General features: G+C 41.3%; 2 protein-coding genes across 2 annotated transcripts in view; both read left to right on the top strand.

Annotated features, from left to right (window-relative positions):
* Positions 1–3,042, top strand: part of syt1a (synaptotagmin Ia) — a gene marked incomplete at its 5' end in the record, with an annotated part of 45,227 nt that extends 42,185 nt beyond the window's left edge. Inside the window, one exon of the mRNA XM_079756178.1 lies at positions 2,665–3,042. Coding sequence (XP_079612304.1) covers positions 2,665–2,871 — 207 coding nt within the window. The 3' untranslated portion in view covers positions 2,872–3,042. The remainder of the gene's footprint in view (positions 1–2,664) is intronic.
* A 6,163-nt stretch (positions 3,043–9,205) lies between these two features.
* On the top strand, positions 9,206–15,994 carry LOC307089421 (NADH-cytochrome b5 reductase 3-like). Its single transcript, XM_079755705.1, has 9 exons — positions 9,206–9,346; positions 9,635–9,760; positions 10,555–10,627; positions 12,696–12,802; positions 13,013–13,142; positions 13,660–13,743; positions 14,082–14,167; positions 14,766–14,865; positions 15,192–15,994. Exons 1-9 carry the CDS (start codon positions 9,326–9,328, stop codon positions 15,362–15,364), a joined length of 900 nt encoding a protein of 299 aa, XP_079611831.1. The 5' UTR covers positions 9,206–9,325; the 3' UTR covers positions 15,365–15,994.
* The last annotated feature ends 7,447 nt before the right edge of the window (positions 15,995–23,441 follow it).

The raw sequence follows: 23,441 nt of genomic DNA on the forward strand, positions 1-23,441 counted from the left end.
GGTTAAATGTTAGGGTTAATGTAGGTTAGGGTGTCGATTCACTTCCCTATGTGTTTTCAATAAAAAAATGCATGGCATCATTAACTTAGTCGCGTGTTTAAATTATGATTTGTATTTGCGACGCATCAGGAAAGAACTTCCTTCCCCTCCCTTCGTTGACTCAGTTCCCCTTCCCACGGGTTCCTCTTGCTATTACAGGTTTAAATCCTAATGTGGAATAACCTTTATTTAATTGTGTACCGGTTGATTGCTATTTACGGAGCAATTTGCAATAATTCAAGGAAACGGAAGCGACCAAAACTTTAATGTTTTGTATTCATTCTGCTCGACCTCCGGGCTTTTAGATAAACCGTTTTTTTAAACATTCTAATTGTCTCAGAAACTGTTTGGAAATTTCGCACACTTGTCGGTAATTGCTTCATCTCATTACTCTAATAGAAAAGCTGTTATTGATTTGGGTTAGCTTTTGCATCTACAGCTATGCTAATTAGCCGCGCAAGAGTCCCTGGCGTTTATTATGGGCTTTCATTTAGCTTCCTGTCATCTGGGGGGAGTTTGTGCACTCTCTCTCTCTCTGTCTCTCTCTCTGTCTCTCTCTCTCTCTCTCTCTCTCTCTCTCTCGTCTCTCTCTCTCTGTCTCTCTCTGTCTCTCTCTCTCTCTCTCTCTCTCTCTCTCTCTGTCTCTCTCTCTCTCTCGTCTCTCTCTCTCTCTCTCTCTCTCTCTCTCTCTGGGCCCTTGGTGCTGAGAGAACTGCCAAATGGGTTTGTCTCCCCACATCTGTTCTCCACGAGGGCTCTTGCATGATGTATTTCTAAAATGGGAGAAGTCTAGGGCCCATTAAATCGTGACAAGTGAAAAATCACTCAAACAATCCCAACAGTTCTGTCAGGGGCTCATTGAACAATGGCAACTGACATCACAAATGGGCGTGTCCACCTTGATGCATGACGGATAGATGAGCAACGTTTGCTACAGTCCACTGGGTAAGCTGATAGACTGATCTATCCAGCACACATCTAGGTGGACACGCCCACTTGTGATGTCAGAAGAGGCAGATTTTCAAAACGGCTTGTAACAGCTAACCACTCTCACACCTGATGGTATAATATGTCACCTTTAAATGACTTCAGGCAATATTCATCCTTCTGGATCAGGGAGGATTCTTTCGATCCAATAGGAACGTCAATTTGAGTGTCGTCCGCAAAGAACCCGGCACAAAAACATTGGCGACACACGCATCCGACTTAGCATGATCCACAGCGACCGTACCAACCTGAGTGCCGCCGCTTGTAAATCTGCTTGCTAGACACGCCAGTAAGGATTTAAAAACCTAATCATGGACCTTTGGAACGTTAATTTGCATTCCCCGGGAGAGAGCGAAGACGAGCCAGGTTGCTCTTCTTCGGGGAGTTGCCTCATGTAGATAAACACATTGCTGAGAATGCTGGACCTCTGAGTAATCACACACACTGCGCTGCTGTGTTTTCAGCTCTGGAAATATAATCATATAGCCTGCAGTGCTGTCTTTCTGTGGATGCTAATGAAATTCTCACTCCCAACATTAACCAAATATTCAGTTTTGGTTAAGGAGACACAGAGACAGGTCCAACTTGCTGTTATTGATTGTGGTGTGTGATGTAGGAGTGTTGTGGTAATCTAAAGAAGCGTTATGCATTTGCGAGAGAAAAAATAAATTCTGCTCTTGTTTTTCTGAATTAATGAGATAATTATCTCAGAATTCTGGGATAAGGTTTTTCAGGGATATTGATCTGCTCTCTTCTTCTGAGACAAGTTTTCATGACAGAAATAATTCAGCATAATTCCACATGCAGGTGAGAGATGTTGAGGCATTTCGTAATTTCAGAAAACATAGTTGGATTTGTTTTTGCCATGAAACCTTATCTCTGAGACAATTATGTTGTTACTTCGGAAAAACAAGAGCAGAATTCTTTCTCTCAAGTGAATGCACTACACTTCCGTACTTATCACTGTGGGTATCTCCGTTAAAAAATGGGTAAAAAAGTCTGTTTTGCTTTGCCAAAACATCTGTGTTGTTGAATACCACACTAAAGACTAAGCGTAATTTCTGAAAAACTTTTTTTATACTAATTTCCCAATTGGTGGACCAATTATGTTGAGCGTGACGTGCGTTGTTATCAGAAGGTTTATTCGATGATTTTATTTTGTCTCTTTCATGCAGAAACCAAACCACAACAAGACACTATACTTTCAGCCCAGTAGTTATAATCCCGTTCTCCTACTTTAGAGGCTATGCTCCTCTGCTTTGATTGGAGTGTGACTGATCCTTCAATGGAACAGTCCAATTCTCCCTCAGAAATCTCTCAAGCATCTTTGTTGATCAGAAGTGTTGTCTTTGTCATCAACAAAGAGATTCAGACAACACTGAAATAACGGTTCGGAGCTCAGAAAGACGTGAGGCTTTGAATACTTATCGGGCTGTTGTTTTGTCTTCCAAAATATCTGTTGATCTCTTTGAGCTCTCTTTGATTCCCGACCGACGCGTGGTGTCAAAGGCATTCGGCAACGAGGCGTTTTCTTCAACAATGCGAGAAACTCGCTCCTCTAGTTGAGTTAATCCCTCTTCTTCACCCATTTGTTCTCCTTCTTCTCTCTTGTTCCCCCCCCCCCCCCCCCCATGGCAGAAAGTGCAAATCGTGGTCACCGTTCTGGACTATGACAAGATCGGCAAAAACGATGCCATCGGCAAGGTGTTCGTGGGCCTCAACAGCTCTGGCACGGAGCTCCGCCATTGGTCCGACATGCTGGCCAACCCGCGGAGACCCATCGCCCAGTGGCACGTTCTGAAGGTGGAGGAAGAGGTTGACGCCCAGCTCTCCACCAAGAAATAGGCAGCCAAGGGCCCCCATCTTTACTCTGAGTGGACCCGCCCCCCCAAAAGAAAAATCTTTGCCCAAAACTCTGCAAACTCCTCCCCCTATTTTAGCAAGTATGTGTAAATACTTCAGTGAATATACATATATATATATAAATATATATATATACATATGGGTTTACTTAACATCCCCCTAGACACAAACCAACACACACACACACACATGCACACAGACACACAGAACGATAACACACTCTGAGCGAGGCCCAGCCCCCACTGTGTGTATTCTATGTCTCTTTTTGTCGGCCCCTATTCAAATGACTCCCAACAAAGTCCCTGCGATCTTTTCCCCACTGTCCCTAACTTTCTGTCCTTTCGGTTTGGTTTAGCTTTTGCTCCCCTCCACACGACACTTTCGTTCTAGCGATCAGGCGATCCTCTCTTTCAATCATTGTGTTGCCCAAGGCCACGCCCCCTTATCCCCTGCCCCGCCCCTCAAACCAAATGCCCTCTCCTTTTAAGCAATATGATGTGGATAGAAAACGCATGACTGAAAGAGTTAATTAATTGTACCACAGTTGTATATATATATGTACGCAGACAAAAACTACATTTTTTGTTTATGTGTTTGTATGTTGTTAACCCATTTCCTAATCCGTGTATATCTAGATGTTTTTAATAAGATGTTCTATTTTAAATGATGTAAATGCAGATATAGAGGAAAGCCAATATTATATATATATAAATATATATAACCCAGGATTTTAAAAAGTTCTAATTTATTGCATTCCATGAAAAAAAAGGGATTTCCAACCGGCGCAATGCTAACGGAATATATGGTGATTATGTTGAATAGGATGACATCCATCCCGAAGTTCGATGGAAGACTAAATCAATAAAACACGTAATTAATGAAGGAAAGACATAAAAGGCCATACACTAATATTGTTCTGTGAAGTGAAAAACGAATTATGCTGCTGGGGATTATACAAGCACATGATTTCTGAAAACTTTTTTATACTAATTTCTCAATTGGAGGACCTATTATGTTGAGCGGGACATGAGTTGTTATCGGAAGGTTTATTAGGAGATTTAATTTTGTCAGTTTCATTCCAAGGTCTGTTTCTTCTACGCCAAACAATTTGTATTTGCAAAGGCCATCTTTTACTTCTACAGGGTTGCCTTTGTCGTTATTTTCATTCGAAAATATAAAAAACAAATATCTCCCTAACCCTAGGTAACTCATTCATTTCCTGTTGACCCTACAGAAACAACCCCCCCCCCCACTTCTCCCCCGTAAAAGGAAAAGAAGAAATTGCAAGCTGTAGCCATTGTGTCCTTAAGCTTGTTTAACAAGATTCAGTTGACTGCTTCACTTTCAACAACGGCGGCCATGTTGGAAGTGTGTCTCACTCGCGTCCAGGCGTCGGGTTCCGAGGCTCCGTGAAGGAGCGTAAAAAAAAAAGAAGAGATATGTCAACTATTTTTTAGAGCAACTCGACGTCAAAATATTTTTTAAGTAAAACTGCATGATTTTTTTACAATATTTACAAAGAAAAACGGGCGAGCAAATCAGAGTTCGGAAGTTCTTCTGTAGACACCGCTGGGCTGTCTCTTCTGACACACATCCCTCTGCCTTCAATTAAGATGAACGCTTTTGAATCGTGTTTTTTTTTCTGGAGAGAGACCAGAGCGGTCAATATTTGACTGATATTGACAGCCGGAAGTAAGTTTATGAACACTGCCATTTTAAACCGGACTTGACCTTATGTGTCTCTCCTTAGCCAGCTCGTGCTAGCTTCGTAGGTTGTAGCTTTTTGGTTTATCGGGAACAATATGTTTGGCTGCCACAGTTAGCCTGAACAGCAAAACAGCAGTCTTTGCTTTGCGTTGCCTTCTCAAAGTGACAATAGAGATAGCCATGTCTTCACTGCCAATCTTAATCTTTTCCGTGGCTACCGTTTTTGCACTTGTGTCTTCAAAACCGACAATAGCTTGTTGACTTCCCCTTCACTTTGGGCTATCGGTGGGCTTGGAGTCAGGCCACATTGCAGGGTATAAATGGCGTTAACCCGGGAGTGTACAATGCTCTCGGTCGGCCAGTGCTACCGTAACACACAAAACCGTTTTCTTATTTTCGGGCCGGCAGCAGCAACAACAACAACAACTGCCGTTTTGTTCGTTATCGTTGGCGCATGGATAGGAAAGCTGAAACAACCCTTAAAAGGAAATGGTATAGATTAAGCATTCATATTAGTCCATCGTGTCCTTTTTTGCCACGGGTCAAATCACTTGCAGTTTAAAAAAGAAATTGACTATGTTTTGATTCATGAAAAACCATGATGTCTCTTACCTTGGAGGACCTTCTTGCGTATACTCAATGCTAGCTTCCGGCGGAGTTTCTAAATGTTTTTCAATGTTATTGTGTAGTGGGATAGCACTATTATGAAGATTTTAAAAAAAAAAGAAGAAAAAAAGCTACTCTGTCATTCCATAGGCGTCTCCGACCGGGGGACTTCTTTGTGTATCACTGTGACTGCCTTGTGTGCGTAGAAATGTAGACTTTATCAGTAGGTAGTCCGCCAGTCCGTTCTGTAGTAATGTTGTAGCGTTTGACGCCATCGAAGCCTCCTGTAACCCCAACTCCCCCCTCTACATGCAGTCAGAAAGAAGAGCGCCAAGTTGGCCAGGTTGGTAATACCAGTCTACGCCCACTCCCAGATCCCCCACCACCACCACCACCACCACCAAACAATACCCAACGCCACCACCCCCAAAAAACACTAAATTGATCAATTTGAACAAATTTACGAAAGAGCACATCATTTGAGGTGGGAATATGAGAGTGAGAATGGGACGTTTTCACACTGCATTTTGTTACTGTGCAATACTTGTATGCTCATCCTGTGGTTGAAACATGGTTGGCGATGCCCAATTATTAAAATGAGTGAAAGATTAATGTAAATTAATAATAAGAACATTTAGTGAGAGAGATGTTTGATCCTTTGGGTAAAAACAGCACATGAGGATTCTGTGCAGGATGAAGAAGATAAACTTACTAAAAATGCTATTTTAAAAAGATTAATTTTGTGTTCATTTCTTTTTTTCTTGGTTAATTTGCATATTTTCAACCATGCTACAATTTCTCTCCTTGCACACTGATCCAGCATATGTTGTTTCAGGGAGTTTAAAGAAAACAACCAAAACCAGACGATTTGGTCTTTGAATCTCCTTCTCCTTAAAAAAATATACTGTGTATATATCTCTCCATCACGTGTCCAGTATGTATATCTGAACGAAATATAAATGACTGAATATACAGTATTCATCAGTCTTGCTGTCATAGTAGTTATTCAATCTCCTAGAAATATGTTATTATATCTCACCATACTGCTTGTGTGGTTTCCACCATGTTTTCCTTTTGTTTTTGATTCTTATGAATACCCTTTTATATTTGAGACAAAACTCTGAATGTACAGTATGGCCTGTGTGTAGATTCTAGATGGTGTTCAGTCTAGGTGTACTTTGCACTTTTTGTTATATATATATTTTTGGTTAATATTGTTATAACATTTCTTTTGAAAAGCCCCCTCCTCGCTCTAAACAAACATTTCCACAGCAGTTTCAGTACATAAAACAACAAAGTGATGGATGCATATTTGATTTGACAGGTTTGCTTTAAATCGGATATACTCAGTATCAGCTTCGGATATTAGATGTGTCGACGTCTCGAACGGCCTAAATCCCTCGATATCAAGTTCTGTCGAACTCCCCACGTAGAAAGTTGTACCTCCGATATATATATAATGTGTGTGTGTGTGTGTGTGTGTGTGTGTGTGTGTGTGTAAACGTTATCAGGGAATTCAGTTACGGGCAGCATTGCAGAACCCATCGGACCGTGAGGTGTGTGGAACTATAGGACACAACAAAAAAGCCATTACCTGCACTGAAATGCAATGCTACTCTCATTACGGTTTCCTACCAAAGTACACAAATGCGTAATCTAACCGCACAAACCGCTGCTCCCCCCGCCCCCACCCCCCCCTGTACCCACGCCCCTCCCCCCCCGACCCACGCATGCAACCGGGATCCTCTCGAAATGGCAAAAGGCCACCGAGCCAAACACTTGACCCTTTCCAAGACAAAGCTGTGTAAAGTATTAGAATCTGATGCTGTAGAACGATCCTAGTTGCCTTTGTGTATATCAACTGCCTGCTTGAGTATTTGTGTGTGGAAAAACCTTTTTCTCTGTAATCTCTCTGTAGAAACTGTTTGGGGTGTTTTTTCCTCTCTCTCTCTCTCTCTCTCTCTCTCTCTCTCTCTCTCCCTCCCGCAGCGAACACGGGATGCTGGCGGTTATCTTTGCTGTGTATACCTTCCTTTTCTTTCTCGACCAGGTGTTTAACTGTTTCGTTTCACTTTGTGTAGTGATTCACTCTGTGGGGTTTTCTGACTGTTGTTATATAACTTCATATACACAAATGATCAATAAAATGTTTTCTTTCCTGTTGATACAGAAACTGTTGGTGTCTGCGTTTTTCCGTTGGTGCACAATGCATTCATATTGACATTTGAAATGCTCTCACTATCGTACGCTCTCTTGTTCACTATCATACTCTGTCACACACACACTATCATACTCTCTATATATATGATATTGTTTGATATGGTATGATAGTGCATGTAAGAATGTATTTATGTATGTTTGTATTGATGTGTGTGTGTGTGTTTGTGTACGCGTGTGTGCGTGCGTGCGTGTGTGAGTGTATGCATGTATGTATGGATCTATATTTGAATGTATGGGTTAAATAACAACATAATAAACAACAGCCAGCACTGCGGTGCCATGAATACACTGGCTATAACCTGGTCAGAGGTCAAAATTAGCATTACAAATCACATGACATCTTCACATTTTCCTCAAATACTTTCATTAGGTCTCCATGAAGAGATGCCCCCAGCCGGTCATGAACCAAAGTCTTCATAGCTGATCACCAATAGCCCCCCAACCGTGCCTCTGAGACACTGTGATCTGGTCAGAGTTCCACATGACATCATTACACTGAATCCCATCATTACATTAGGTTTGCATGGAAACTGCCTTCGCCTGGTGACCTCTATACACACGCATACAGACACACACACACACACACACACAGACTTACTCCGGCGTACACACACACACACACACACACACGCACGCACACGCACACACACACACACACACACACACACAGGCGTGCACTCACACACACACACAGGCGTGCACTCACACACACAAAAACACACGCAGGCGCGCACACATACACACACACACTGGTTGTCATAGAAACCTTTATTCATATCAAAAGCTGGAATACATTAAAATATGTAATCTGTTTATCTTTTAATTTAGCATTTCTCGCAGCCAAAGGGAGCGATCAGTATCATTTAGCTGCTGGTTAGCAAACGTACACATGCTTTCCCTGTAGTCTGTACACACAACAATATACTGGCAGTACACTGAAACAATCAACACCAGGTCTAATGCCCTGCACCAATCACAACCTCAGTTCTCATGCCCCGGACCAATCAACAACCCCAGACATGACTTGATTGATGAAATAATAACCTGCAGAATGCAAGAAGGCTTGGAGTAAACTCCCTGATGCTGCTGATTCAGCTGCCACTCTCAGATCGTCATTACACCCTGTGACCTTCGATCTTATACATATAAATAAACATAAAAAATAATTAAATGTATATATATATGCATGTAAATATGTGCATATACATGTATTGCAGTGCATGTATTAAATTATAAGTGATTCTAACGTATATTCAAAGCTCTGAGCTTATGGTGATAATATAGAGCCTATTATTATTATAGAGCTCAGTCAACTACTTTTTTGTCAGTCGAGAGCTATTTCACAGGTAGCCCACTAGATGTCATGATTTAACCATTATGTGTAAACTCAGAAGCACATTACACATTGTATCTAATGTTAATATCCGTGAGCTACTTGCAGTTTGCAATATTTAAATATGCCTGATACATTTTTACAAGGGAGTACAACAATAGTTTCGAATTTCTATGAGAACTTAAATTAAAAGTGTAAGTTGTATACAGATTTGTGACACGGTATTCATTTGGTCATTTTCATTTGTGTGTTTTTCATTTAATCTATTCCGTTATTCCCTTATTAGTGGAAGGCTAATATATCGATTGAGGTGCTGTCCAAAGTCTAACCCCTGAAAACAGTCTAATTTCTCTACAAAGCCTTTACCTTTGGCACCACAACAGCCGATTCTTACTTTGAAGAGAACCCGGAGCAATAAATCCGGAAGTGGACTCCTCGGCTACTGCGCATGTTTGCTGCGACTTCAGTGCTAGTTTGACAGCGCCTCCAAATAGTCTGCACGGCGATCTTCTCCTGTAACGTTTTCCTAACGGTTTCTTCGACTCCTGAAGTTGCTGTATCAGTACCAACATGCTCTCCTACATTCTTGGCGTGAGTATAAACCCAAACGAGCCGCGATCCCCCCCTTGTTCAGCTCCATATAACCTTTAGCCTGTTCGGCTAACCTAAGTTTTGCAAGCTTGTATTGAGGGGCGGTTCTTCCCAAAGTATGTGCGATGACTCATTTGATTCCCCCCCGCTGCACTGTAAATAAACCACCAGGGGAATGATTATTTGGCTGGGTCGGTCCTGCTTTTAAATGCACCACACCCCACATGGGAGTAGGGACGTTCAATGGGTTTCAACATGACCTGAGTCATGATCGTGATCCCTCTGCAGCTGATCCGAGGAGGATGGGACGGCATCATCCGCCTCCTGCTCAGTATCTTCTCCTCCAAGCGGAGGACTGCGATCACCCTGGAGGACCCCAACATCAAGTACGCCCTGCGACTCATAGACAAACAGGTAATCCCTTCAGCGTTCAAGATGACGTGTAGGCTACTTTTAGACATTTAAACAGTTACAGGTGTGCACACGCATGTAAACAGTAATGTGTAAACACACACACGCAGGTAAACGCACACAGGTAAACACACACATGTATACACGCACAGGTACACCCACACATGTAAAACGCACACAGGTTAACACACACATGTGTAAAAACACAGGTATACACACACGTTTACATACGTATACATGAGCATGCCACAGCAGAAATGACATCTTTATGAGGGTTTACCACCAGGTGTGAGTGTGATTAGCCATTACATCGGAAAGATCAGTCTACCAGCCTGACGTTACCCATTTGACTGTAGTAACGGTTATCTGTCCATCGTAAATCTAGGTGGACACTCCCACTTGTGATTTCAATAATTCACATGGCAGGGAAGATTGATAAACATCTTATATTAGTATATGCTACACGTGAACCTCCTAAAATGGCGCGATTTGATTGGTTCGCTGTCTCGGAATATTGTGCAATATCCCTTGATTGAGATCTCAAACTCGGGATATTGCGTGACGGTCGTCTCGTCGCGCTAATAAAAACCAATAAATCCCGGCAAAAAGGGTTCTCTTGTTTATTTTTGCAGTTTCACGTGTAGATAAAATAAAAATCGACTTGATACAAGAGTTTAAAAAAGCTACTGATATGACTAGCGAACCACTCATGTATGCTGCTGTATCAAACCCCATGTATGTTTTGCAGATGAGGTATTCCAGGGTTGAACCAACATTGGTTGTTTTTGTTCCTGCAGATCGTGAGTCATGATACCAGAAGGTTTCGCTTCGCTCTGCCCACCGCCGACCACATCCTCGGACTCCCCATAGGTGGGTGCATAAATTCAAAGTGTGTGATGTCCTCTTCTTTTAAGTTGGGCTGTGCAATTATTCCATTTCGATTTTTGGGTCCAAACTAATATAATGTAGTTTTTTTTTATTTTATTTTTTTTTTTTTATTATTCATTAAATGTTTATAGAAATTGCAAAAATGAACAGCTGGATCGATTTTTGTACATCATTTTCCATTTGAACGTTTTCTATTTGAACAATTTTAGTAGAGATAGACCGATATGGTTTTTTCAGGGCCGATACCGATTATTAGTAGTCAAGGGGGCCGATAACCGATATTTGGAGCCGATATTAATTTACAGAAAAGGGAAAAGATTGGCGTCAAAATTTTAAATAATACAAACTCCAACACTTAACTTAATTTATGAAGTTGTTTAATAAACACAACAGCTTATCAGATTTGCAACATAACACAATTGAAACAAATAAATGGCTCACTAAAATTTTCCTGAACTGAACTGAAATATTAATTTTTTTCTTATCTTTCTTTTAAGTTCAAACAAAAACAAAAAGTGCAGGGTGTTCTAATGAAGTTAACTGAAAATTTAAATAAATAAATAGTTCCCTAGTTAAACAGCCATTATTGCCCAACAGTTTCCTCAGACAGACGGTGCTTTGCTGTCAGTTTCTGCAGCTTCTCATGTGGCTTACACACACACACACACACACACACACACACACACACACACACACACACACACACACACACACACACACACACACACACACACACTATTCTCTAGCCATCCCCTCATCGTGCTTCCCTGCAATAATACTAACTGAATTTTTCTCTCTCTCTCTCTCTCTCTCTCTCTCTCTCTCTCTCTCTCTCTCTCTCTCTCTCTCTCTCTCTCTCTCTCTCTCTCTCTCTCTCTCTCTCTCACACTTCTTACTTTTATCACTGACTATTTCTCTATCAATATTATGTGCAACCTTGTTTCAAGTGATTAAGCCGTTAAAAAACACTAAATAGCCTACAGCATCTTCACTTTAATAATCAGTGTTTATCCTAGGAACAGACAGATGCTGCTAACGTATTGGGCCTCACAGTAACGTTAGTAGTCGTGGGTTGTAGAGTTTCGCTAGTCTGCTGAGCGTCTAGAGCCAGAGAAGGAGAAAGCGGACCGCTGGGCTAACGTTACGCTAAAAGCTAATCAGCCTTCACATTAAAGCCTAAAGGGCTCGAGGGGCTCCGTGGTTACGCAGTTGGATAGCGCATTACGCAGTTGTAGAAGTATAACCACCGCTTAACATGCTTCCCTGCAACAAAACTGGACTGAATTGAGTTTATTAAGTTTTTACTCTCACTCACACACAGACTTCTACTATCACAGACTATTTCCATATCGATATTATCAGCAACCTTGTTTCGAGTGATTAACAGGCATGCCTGGACGCCGGAATGCGAGCAGAGCTGCCGCTTATGCCAACGTTAATGGGCTCACAGTAATGTTACTAGTAGTTGTGAGTTGTAGAGAACTGGGATGTTTATTACAATTTCGGGAGAGTCTGCTGCCTTAACTTACCTCGAAACCAAACCAGACAAAACCTGTTCTCCTCTCCGCCGTGTGTGTGAGCACTGTGCATGCACAACTTTCACTGCTGATTGGCTGTTACCCGTCGTGGCTCTGCGTGTAACCAGAGCGTGTAACCAATCAGATGGTGCTGTGGGTGGTGGTGCTGGAGACAGCGTAGTGACAGCAGACAGAGAGGCGTGGCTGCATCAGAGCCAAAATAACCCCGTTTTAAATTGATCTCTTATCGGCCGTCGGATCAAAAAAAAAGGCCGATGCCGATATGCATCAAAATGCCGAATATCGGCGCCGATAATCGGTCGATCGCTGATTTTTAGGGGAAGTGCTCGGTAAGAAAAAAAAAAAATCGGAGAGAAATGCTGAATCATGCATCATGTTTTTCTAACTTGAATAATCTCGATTTCAATATTGACAAATAATCAGGATTATGATTTTTTTTTTCAGCCCTGGTTTTGAGCCAGCAGCCCGCCAAAGCTCCTGACGATCTGCTCTGTTTTTTTCTTCACTACCAGGGCAGCACATTTACCTGTCGGCTAAAATCGACGGTAAACTGGTGGTGCGTCCGTACACGCCGGTCTCCAGTGACGACGACAAGGGCTGCGTCGACTTGGTCATCAAGGTGTGTGCTCACCCTCCTCCGCATCACCATGGCAACCAGTGATGACTGCTCAATTCGATTTAGTCTGCAAAATTTACTACAATGAACAGAGATTACTGACATGACACTTGAATATAACCGTCCCATGTGTGTATGGTGTTTGTACACCATTGAGCAGTTTTAAAGAACGCGCAAAACGAAATGATTAAAGTAGTGTGGACCTCTTCCCAGGTTTACTTCAAAGATGTCAATCCCAAATTTCCCGAGGGCGGGAAGATGAGTCAGTACCTGGAGAGCCTCAAGCTCAACGACGCCATCGACTTCCGCGGACCCAGCGGCCTTCTGGTCTACAAAGGCAAAGGTGAGCTCGCCGCTGTATCCTAGCTTACTAGTTAAAGGTGACGTATTATTCCACCAGGTGTGAGTGTGATAAGCCGTTACAAGCCGTTTTGAAAATCTGCCTCTTATATCACAAGTGGGCGTGTCCACATGGATGTATGACGGATGGATGAGCAACGTTTGCTACAGTCCACTAGGTTGGCGGTAAGACTGATCCATCCAGAACACATCTAGGTGGACATGCCCCCTTGTGATGTCAGAACGGCTTGTAAAGGCTAATCACACTCACACCTGGTGGTATAATATGTCACATTTGAAATCATTTCGCTTACTCTCATAGCCTAGAGCTGAGCTTACTCCAATATCTTACACTAATAGTCTAACCTCTTATCTTTTCCTACTAGTTTACTCCCCGAGCTAGTTAGACCACTCAGGCTCACCCTCCTAGCTCACGCCGTTAGCTTATTCTTCTAGCCTACCTTGCTATGATCCCCGCAGTAATCGGCCCACCCTTCTCTACATCCGTCTGTGTCCCTCAGGATCGTTCGCCATCCAGCCGGAAAAGAAGGTGCCCGCTGTCATCAAGAAGGCTCGACAGCTGGGCATGATCGCCGGAGGAACCGGTAAGCTGACCACAGCATTCCTTTAAGTGTGTAGTCCCTCTCAAGTAGAGATGTTCCGATACCATTTCTTTCCTTCCCGAATCCTGAACCTGGGCACGGTCGATACAGAGTATATACCGATACAGCATCTGGCATTGTAACTACTAATACCACTTGTTCTCAGTGAAGTGTTTTTGATGTTCTCTGCAAATGTAGTAACTGAGCTAGTCAGGTGATGGTATCGGACCGGCGCATAGACTTGGGTCATTTCCGACACTGGTATTCTACTCTCGAGAATGAACAAAATGTGATGACTGACGGATTCGATGTCCCGTTGTGATGATGTCACATTGGGGTAGGGATCACCCCCATGCTGCAGATCATCTCCGCCATCATGAAGGACCCCCAGGACCGCACGGTGTGCCACCTGCTGTTCGCTAACCAGGTGAGGCGGACTCAAAGGGAGACTGTATCCTTAGGAGGCAGATGTAATGGAGGTCTTGTGTTCTGCTGCTCTACTGCATACTTGTTGGAGGTAGTGACGGGCGACTGTGTGACTGGTACTATTGATTGTTCATGTGAACATTTACATTTAGGGCATTTGGCTTTTATCCAGAGCGACTTACAATAAGTAGATTCATCAGAAGAAGGAGAGGCAATTTATCGCTGTCAGTACAGTAAAGATATTCATAGAATCAAGTACCAAGCACCAACAGTTGTTTGGTTAACCCAATCCCTTTATACAACAAAGATAGCTAGGATAAGGTGCTACACAATGGTGAGTACCGTTTTTAAGTGCAAGGAAGTACAAAATACCATAAGTGCGTACATTCAGTGCCGGATTGTATGCTTTGATGTTCCTTTTTGATGTTCCGTTATACTTTGATCTGTATAACGGATCAAAGTATCCTGCCAAATGACTCAACGTTTATTTGTTTGGTGAATGCTCCGTCTTAACCTCTGATCAGCTGATCCATTCTTCACCGAGGAGATTTACACAATCGAACAACCCTTTCCTTCTTTTCCTCCTCGTGCGCTCTCAGACCGAAAAGGACATCTTGCTTCGGCCAGAGCTGGAGGAGATCGAGGCCAACCACCCCGACCACTTCAAGCTGTGGTTCACCCTGGACCAGCCCCCCGCTGGTGAGCTCCTCCCCCTGACCCCTAAAGCCCCTCCCCCTGAAGCTCCTCCCCACTGACCCCTGAAGCCCCTCCCCACTGACCCCTGAAGCCCCTCCCCACTGACCCCACTCTAGCTCCACTGGCCCTGTTCTCGTCGATCTGGAGGTGTTTCGTAACTGGCTGCGTCAACATTGCAGTTATCTCTGTGTAAATACAGAGGTGTAACTGTTTTAACCTCTTGCAATAAATACACAGGTGTAACTGTTTTGTAATAAATACACAGGTATAACTGCACTAACCTCTTGCAATGAGTAGAGTTGTAACAGTTGTAACCTCTTGTATTCCAGACTGGGACTACAGTGAAGGCTTCATCAGTGAGGACATGGTCCGAGACCACCTGCCCGGCCCCAGTGAGGACGCCCTGATCCTGATGTGCGGACCCCCACCCATGGTGCAGTTCGCCTGCAACCCAAACCTGGACAAAGTGGGCCATTCCAGCAGCCAAAGGTTTATCTTCTAGAGATCCGGTGATGGCCCAATAGGGGGCGCCTATTCCCCCCTCTGTGTGTGGCTCGCTGTTGGTTATTGCAACCCCCAAAGCATTCAAAGCACTTATGCAGCTGCAGAGTTAAATATTGCACTGTGTATTTAAGTGATGATGTGAATCGTCATAGTTTGATATATATATGTTGAATACGTGTGGATTGTTACGCTGTCAAATTGGTGGGAGCAAGTGATTCTGAAAATGTGGGCTGGTTCTGAGGATGGTCAGGGAACGTTTATGCAGAAAGAAATTGTTGGTAAGGGAGCGTGAACGAAAGGCATGTTTTGATGGAAATGGGACGTGTTTCTACATTTGTTTATTATTTTTTACACCCTTTCCCCGAGTGCCTTAAGAAAGCTTTGGTTCGGTAACACAACTAAATATTTTACATATAACAATCACGCATAGTATTTTATTGGGGCTCTCAAGAATGTTTGCTGAAATGTTGTACCTATTCGTTTTATACATTGAGTGGTTTGCTTCCTCCATTATCGATTTTCTTTTTGATTGTTGTATCGATGTGCCACTTGGCTTCGTCTTATAATTTGATGATTGTGTTTTGGCTATGCAAGATGCCATAAATAATAAAAGCAAATATCTTACGCACTACAATTGATTGATTCTAAATCGGTTGTCACTTTCCCCTGAAATATGTAATTGAGTCTAACTCATACCTCACTCTTTGTTGTTAATACTAAATTAACCTACTAAAGTGTAACCTGGAGTTCTGCCAATCTAGCTATTTTACCCCAAACGTAAGAGCTTGAGTTACATTACAATTAAATCTCAGATGGTATAAATTACAACTGTTAATATTTGGCTAAAGCAATGGCGAACAGAATGGTGACAGGTAACACGGTCATTTTGAAAATAAAACCTAAGGGGTAACTTTTTTTATCGATTGTTTTATAAAAAGATAAGTAGGGTAACACTGTCGTTTCTTATCTATCATTTTGAAAAAAAAAAAAAGCGTAAGGGGTAAAGGTGAGTTCACACCAAACGCGACGGGGCGACGCGACTAAAGATTTGATTTGTAGCGCAACACTTCAGCCCTGCACACGGGCGAGTGCTTTCACGAGGATTTGCGGCGCGACTTTCGCTCGAGTTGAAATATTTGAACTTTGCCGCGTGATGACAGCCTATCAGCGTTCACTCCCTTGAGTAATGTAACGTAACAGCCAATCGGTGTTCAACCGGCCAACCATTCCCTGCAGTGCAGTCCGGGGTGAACCGCAGCATAGAGAGGGAAAAAGTGATAGTTGCCGTTTGTGAATCCGGGAGCTCTATATATAATGGTATATATTAAATCACGGCCAAAAGCTGTGTGCGCCTTTGTTGTAGTTACAGGCGTTGCTGTGGTAACAGGTCGTGTGTATTCCAAAGGTTTTCCGTTTTGAAAAAAAGCGTAAGAACGCGTTAAAACTGTCGTTTTTTATCGGTTTTAAAATAATATGTAATGGCTGGTTCAGACTACACGATTCTCAGACATTCCTCCACGATTTAACATGTCACACTATACGATCACAGAGTCAGGAAATCGGGCCTTGTCTCGTCGGAAGACTGGCCACACTAAACGATTCGAGGGTGCGATGCTCTCTACTTTGTATCATTCACGTTTGCAAGATATTTAGAAAGTCTAAGGTTTAGAACTGACATTAATGATTTTTACATTTTTGTCATAAAGGTTCTGTCACACCAAATTTGTACCGGGTGCCAAATTTGTACCGGGTACGTAATCCATACGTAATCCATTCCAAACCTGCCAGGCAACAGATGATCGCGGACAATCGCGTCGATTGACGTAGGAAGGTTCAAGAACATTCGCGAAGTCATTTAATAGTTGAATCGAATTTAAATTCGATTAAACAATTGAATGCAATACAAATATAAAGTTAGGAACGCTAATAAATGTAATTTGTAAAGTTAGGGCTATCTGTCTCGTCGCGCTCAACAAACGACTTCGCGAATGTTCTTGAACTCAATGAACGACTTCGCGAATGTTCTTGAACCTTCCTACGTCAATCGACGCGATCGTCCGCGATCATCTGTTGCCAGGCAGGTTTGGAATGGATTACGTACCCGGTACAAATTTGGCACCCGGTACAAATTTGGTGTGACAGTTCCAGTAGTTTTTATATCTGCTCAATGCAGCAATTCCTCACAGTAGTTGCGTTGCGCGTGACATGAACGATACAAAGTACCCGCAGCAACAACGTAGCCTAGCAACAGAGCGTCAACAATGGATCCCGAGTACCTTGCACTAGGCATTATGCTGGCGGTCCTCTGTACAGAAACGGAAAGGAAGAAAAAGAAGAAAAGATTGTGGACTCGTTCTTGGGTTGCACGAAGAGGAGAGCTCGGGATATCGGTGCTACATACCGAACTGGAGGTAATGCTTTATGAACATGATAAGTTGAACACAGGGCCGCTGCTGGCCATTTCGGTGCGGGGGGGAGCCTCTTTTTATATATTAGGTAAAAACATATAATTGCCGAAATTGAATGATAGGTTATGCAATTAAGAAAAAACAACGGTGGGCCTCTTCATAACTAATTTATACATTTTTTAATTCAAAAATGTAATAATTGTTTTTATTTTTTTATTTTTTTTACAAACCATAATTTTTGGTGCCCCCCCCCCCCCCCCCCCCCCCCCCCCCAGGTACTTGGTGCCATACGCACTCTGCGTACTCTGCGTATAGGGAGTGGTGGGCCTGGTTGAACACTGCGCGTGAGCTCCAGCTGTTCCCGGGGTTCCTTCACGCCACTGGGGGCGGGGTTCCCTCATGTCAACAATGGATGCGATTCCCCAAAAAATTCTGACATGCCAAACCATTCGTCCTGGGGTTTTCGAACGTCGCAGACGAAAACAACGCAGATCGCAAGCATGTCACATTACAAGACCTCGTCTCGTCGCCGACCTTTCAAAATCGTGTACGATTCGCAAATTTGTCTGTGACGAAAGAATCGGGGCAAAATCGGGCTGAAATCGTGTAGTCTGAACCAGCCATAAGGGGTAACACTGTCGTTTTATATCAGTCGTTTTGAAAAAAAAAAGTAAGGGGAAACACTGTCGTTTTGTAAAAAAAGGAAGGGGTAACACTCGTTTTTTACCGGTAGTTTTGAAAAAAGTAACACTGTCGTTTTAAAGAAAACGACAGTGACCACTGTCATTTAAAATAAACGTAAGGGGTAACACTTTTTTTTTATCAGATGTTTTGAAAAAAAACGTAAGGGATCACACTGTCGTTCTGAAAAAACCTGAGGGGTAAGATTGTTGTTTTTTATCTATAGCTTTGAAAAAAACGTAAGGGGTAACACCGTCGTTTTGAAAAGAAACGTAAGGGCTAACATTGTCGTTTTGAATAAAACGTAAGTGGTAACACTGTCGTTTTGTATGTCCTTTTGAAAAGAAACGTAAGGGGGAACACTGTCGTTTTTTAATCTGTCGTTTTGAAAAAAACACAAGGGGTAACACTGTCGTTTTTTATCTGTTGTTTCGAAAAAACGGAAGGGGTAACACTGTCGTTTTGAAAAAACGTCTGGTAACACTCGTTTTTTATGTCTTTTTGAAAAGAAAAGTAAGGGGTAACACTGTCGTTTTGTATGTCTTTTTGAGAAAAAACGTAAGGGGTAACACTGTCGTTTTGAAAAAAACATAAGGGGCAACACTGTCGTTTTTTATCTGTTTCGAAAAAAAGTAAGGGGTAACACTGTCGTTTTGTATGTCTTTTTGAGAAAAAACGTAAGGGGTAACACTGTCGTTTTTTATCCGTTGTTTCGAAAAACATAAGGGGTAACACTGTTGTTTTTTATCTGTTGTTTTGAAAAACGTATGGGGTAACACTGTCGTTTTGTATGTCCTTTGAGAAAAAACGTAAGGGGTAACACTGTCATTTTGGAAAAAACGTTATGGGTAACACTGTCGTTTTTTATGTCCTTTTGAGAAAAAACGTAAGGGGTAGCACTGTCGTTTTTCAATCGGTCGTTTTGAAAAAAACATAAGGGGTAACACTGTCGTTTTTTATCTGTTGTTTCGAAAAAACGGAAGGGGTAACACTGTAGTTTTGAAAAAACGTAAGGGGTAACAATCGTTTTTTTTGTCTTTTTGAAAAGAAAAGTAAGGGGTAACACTGTCGTTTTTTATGTCTTTTTGAGAAAAAACGTAAGAGGAAACACTGTCGTTTTTTTATCCGTTGTTTCGAAAAACATAAGGGGTAACACTGTTGTTTTTTATCCGTTAGGGGTAACACTATCATTTTGTACGTCCTTTTGAGAAAAAAACGTAAGGGGTAACACTCGTTTTTTATGTCTTTTTGAGAAAAAACGTAAGGGGTAACACCGTCGTTTTGAAAAAACATAAGGGGCAACACTCTCGTTTTTTATCTGTTTCGAAAAAACGTAAGGGGTAACACTGTCGTTTTTTATGTCCTTTTGAGAAAAAACGTAAGGGGTAACACTGTCGTTTTTCAATCTCGTTTTGAAAAAAACATAAGGGGTAACACTGTAGTTTTTTATCTGTTGTTTCGAAAAAACGGAAGGGGTAACACTGTCGTTTTGAAAAAACGTAAGGGGTAACACTCGTTTTTTTTTTCTTTTTGAAAAGAAACGTAAGGGGTAACACTGTCGTTTTGTATGTCTTTTTGAGAAAAAACGTAAGGGGTAACACTGTCGTTTTGAAAAAAACATAAGGGGCAACACTGTCGTTTTTTATCTGTTTCGAAAAAAAGTAAGGGGTAACACTGTCGTTTTGTATGTCTTTTTGAGAAAAAACGTAAGGGGTAACACTGGTTTTTTATCCGTTGTTTCGAAAAACATAAGGGGTAACACTGTTGTTTTTTATCTGTTGTTTTGAAAAAACGTAAGGGGTAACACTGTCGTTTTGTATGTCCTTTTGAGAAAAACGTAAGGGGTAACACTGTCATTTTGGAAAAAACGTTAGGGGTAACACTATCGTTTTGTACGTCCTTTTGAGAAAAAAACGTAAGGGGTAACACTCGTTTTTTAAGTCTTTTTGAAAAGAAATGTAAGGGGTAACACTGTCGTTTTGTATGTCTTTTTGAGAAAAAACGTAAGGGGTAACACTGTCGTTTTTTATCTGTTTTGACAAAACGTAAGGGGTAACACTGTCGTTTTTTATGTCCTTTTGAGAAAAACCGTAAGGGGTAACACTGTCGTTTTACAATCTGTCGTTTTGAAAAAAACATATGGGGTAACACTGTCGTTTTTTATCTGTTGTTTCGAAAAAACGGAAGGGGTAACACTGTCGTTTTGTATGTCCTTTTGAGAAAAAACGTAAGGGGTAACACTGTCATTTTGGAAAAAACGTTCGGGGTAACACTATCGTTTTGTACGTCCTTTTGAGAAAAAAACGTAAGGGTAACACTCGTTTTTTATGTCTTTTTGAAAAGAAATGTAAGGGGTAACACTGTCGTTTTGTATGTCTTTTTGAGAAAAAACGTAAGGGGTAACACTGTCGTTTTGAAAAAAACATAAGGGGCAACACTGTCGTTTTTTATCTGTTTCCGAAAAAACGTAAGGGGTAACACTGTCGTTTTGTATGTCTTTTTGAGAAAAAACGTAAGGGGTAACACTGTCGTTTTTTTATCCGTTGTTTCGAAAAACATAAGGGGCAACACTCTCGTTTTTTATCTGTTTCGAAAAAACGTAAGGGGTAACACTGTCGTTTTTCATGTCCTTTTGAGAAAAAACGTAAGGGGTAACACTGTCGTTTTTCAATCTGTCGTTTTGAAAAAAACATAAGGGGTAACACTGTCGTTTTTTATCTGTTGTTTCGAAAAAACGGAAGGGGTAACACTGTCGTTTTGAAAAAACGTAAGGGGTAACACTCGTTTTTTTTGTCTTTTTGAACTGAAACGTAAGGGGTAACACTGTCGTTTTGTGTGTCTTTTTGAGAAAAAACGTAAGGGGTAACACTGTCGTTTTGAAAAAAACATAAGGGGCAACACTGTCGTTTTTTATCTGTTTCGAAAAAACGTAAGGGTTAACACTGTCGTTTTGTATGTCTTTTTGAGAAAAAACGTAAGGGGTAACACTGTCCTTTTTTTATCCGTTGTTTCGAAAAACATAAGGGGTAACACTGTTGTTTTTTATCTGTTGTTTTGAAAAACGTAAGGGGTAACACTGTCGTTTTGTATGTCCTTTTGAGAAAAAACGTAAGGGGTAACACTGTCATTTTGGAAAAAACGTTAGGGGTAACACTATCGTTTTGTACGTCCTTTTGAGAAAAAAACGTAAGGGGTAACACTCGTTTTTTATGTCTTTTTGAAAAGAAATGTAAGGGGTAACACTGTCGTTTTGTATGTCTTTTTGAGAAAAAATGTAAGGGGTAACACTGTCGTTTTGAAAAAACATAAGGGGCAACACTGTCGTTTTTTTATGTTTCGAAAAAACGTAAGGGGTAACACTGTCGTTTTGTATGTCTTTTTGAGAAAAAACGTAAGGGGTAACACTGCCGTTTTGAAAAACACATAAGGGGCAACACTCTCGTTTTTTATCTGTTTCGAAAAAACGTAAGGGGTAACACTGTCGTTTATGTCCTTTTGATAAAAAACGTAAGGGGTAACACTGTCGTTTTTCAATCTGTCGTTTTGAAAAAAACATAAGGGGTAACACTGTCGTTTTTTATCTGTTGTTTTGAAAAAACGGAAGGGGTAACACTGTCGTTTTGAAAAAACGTAAGGGGTAACACTCGTTTTTTATGTCGTTTTGAAAAAAACAAGGGGCAACACTGTCGTTTTTTATCTGTTTCGAAAAAACGGAAGGGGTAACACTGTCGTTTTGAAAAAACGTAAGGGGTAACACTGTCGTTTTGTATGTCTTTTTGAGAAAAAACATAAGGGGCAACACCGTCGTTTTTTATCTCTTTCGAAAAAACGTAAGGGGTAACACTGTCGTTTTGTATGTCTTTTTGAGAAAAAACGTAAGGGGTAACACTGTCGTCTTTTTATCCGTTGTTTCGAAAAACATAAGGGGTAACACTGTTGTTTTTTATCTGTTGTTTTGAAAAAACGTAAGGGGTAACACTGTCGTTTTGTATGTCCTTTTGAGAAAAAACGTAAGGGGTAACACTGTCATTTTGGAAAAAACGTTAGGGGTAACACTATCGTTTTGTACATCCTTTTGAGAAAGAAAACGTAAGGGGTTACCCTCGTTTTGTATGTCCTTTTGAGAAAAAACGTATGGGGTAACACTGTCGTTTTGTATGTCTTTTTGAGAAAAAACGTAAGGGGTAACACTGTCGTTTTTTAATCTGTCGTTTTGAAAAAAACATAAGGGGCAACACTGTCGTTTTTTATCTGTTGTTTTGAAAAAACGTAAGGGGTAACACTCGTTTTGTATGTCCTTTTGAGAAAAAACGTAAGGGGTAGCTGTCGTTTTGTTATCTGTCGTTTTTAAAACAAACTTAAGGGGTAACACTGTCGTTTTTTATGTCTTTTTGAAAAGAAACGTAAGGGGTAACACTTGTTTTTTATCTGTTTTGAAAAACATAAGGGGAACACTGTCGTTTTTTATCTGTTTCGAAAAAACGGAAGGGGTAACACTGTCGTTTTGAAAAAACGTAAGGGGTAACACTTGTTTTTTATGTCTTTTTGAAAAGAAACGTAAGGGGTAACACTGTCGTTTTGTATGTCTTTTTGAGAAAAAACGTAAGGGGTAACACTGTCGTTTTTTTATCCGTTGTTTCGAAAAACATAAGGGGTAAAACTGTTGTTTTTTATCTGTTTTGAAAAAACGTAAGGGGTAACACTGTCGTTTTGTATGTCCTTTTGAGAAATAATGTAAGGGGTAACACTGTCGTTTTGTATGTCCTTTTGAGAAAAACCGTAAGGGGTAACACTGTCGTTTTTTATCGGTCGTTTTGAAAAAAGCGTAAGGGGTAATGCCGTCGTTTTTTATTGGTAGTCATTAAAAATACATGTTGTAAAGCCTAAGAATAACAATAGTTGAGCGCTGCTTGAAGCGCCCACCTACTTAATATTTTTTTTACTCATCGTTTTACTTTGATAGGAGATACAAGAAAAACAAACAGG

Source organism: Pollachius pollachius (genome assembly GCF_949987615.1).
Source record: "Pollachius pollachius genome assembly, chromosome: 18".
NCBI lineage: Eukaryota > Metazoa > Chordata > Actinopteri > Gadiformes > Gadidae > Pollachius > Pollachius pollachius.

Bases quoted from the DNA above. Each gene is read 5' to 3' on its own strand.
- LOC307089421 (XM_079755705.1), top strand. From the start codon at position 9,326: ATGCTCTCCTACATTCTTGGC. The intron at 9,347-9,634 runs GTGAGTATAAAC...ATCCCTCTGCAG, and splicing joins TGCTCTCCTACATTCTTGGC to CTGATCCGAGGAGGATGGGA. The intron at 10,628-12,695 runs GTGGGTGCATAA...CTTCACTACCAG, and splicing joins CATCCTCGGACTCCCCATAG to GGCAGCACATTTACCTGTCG.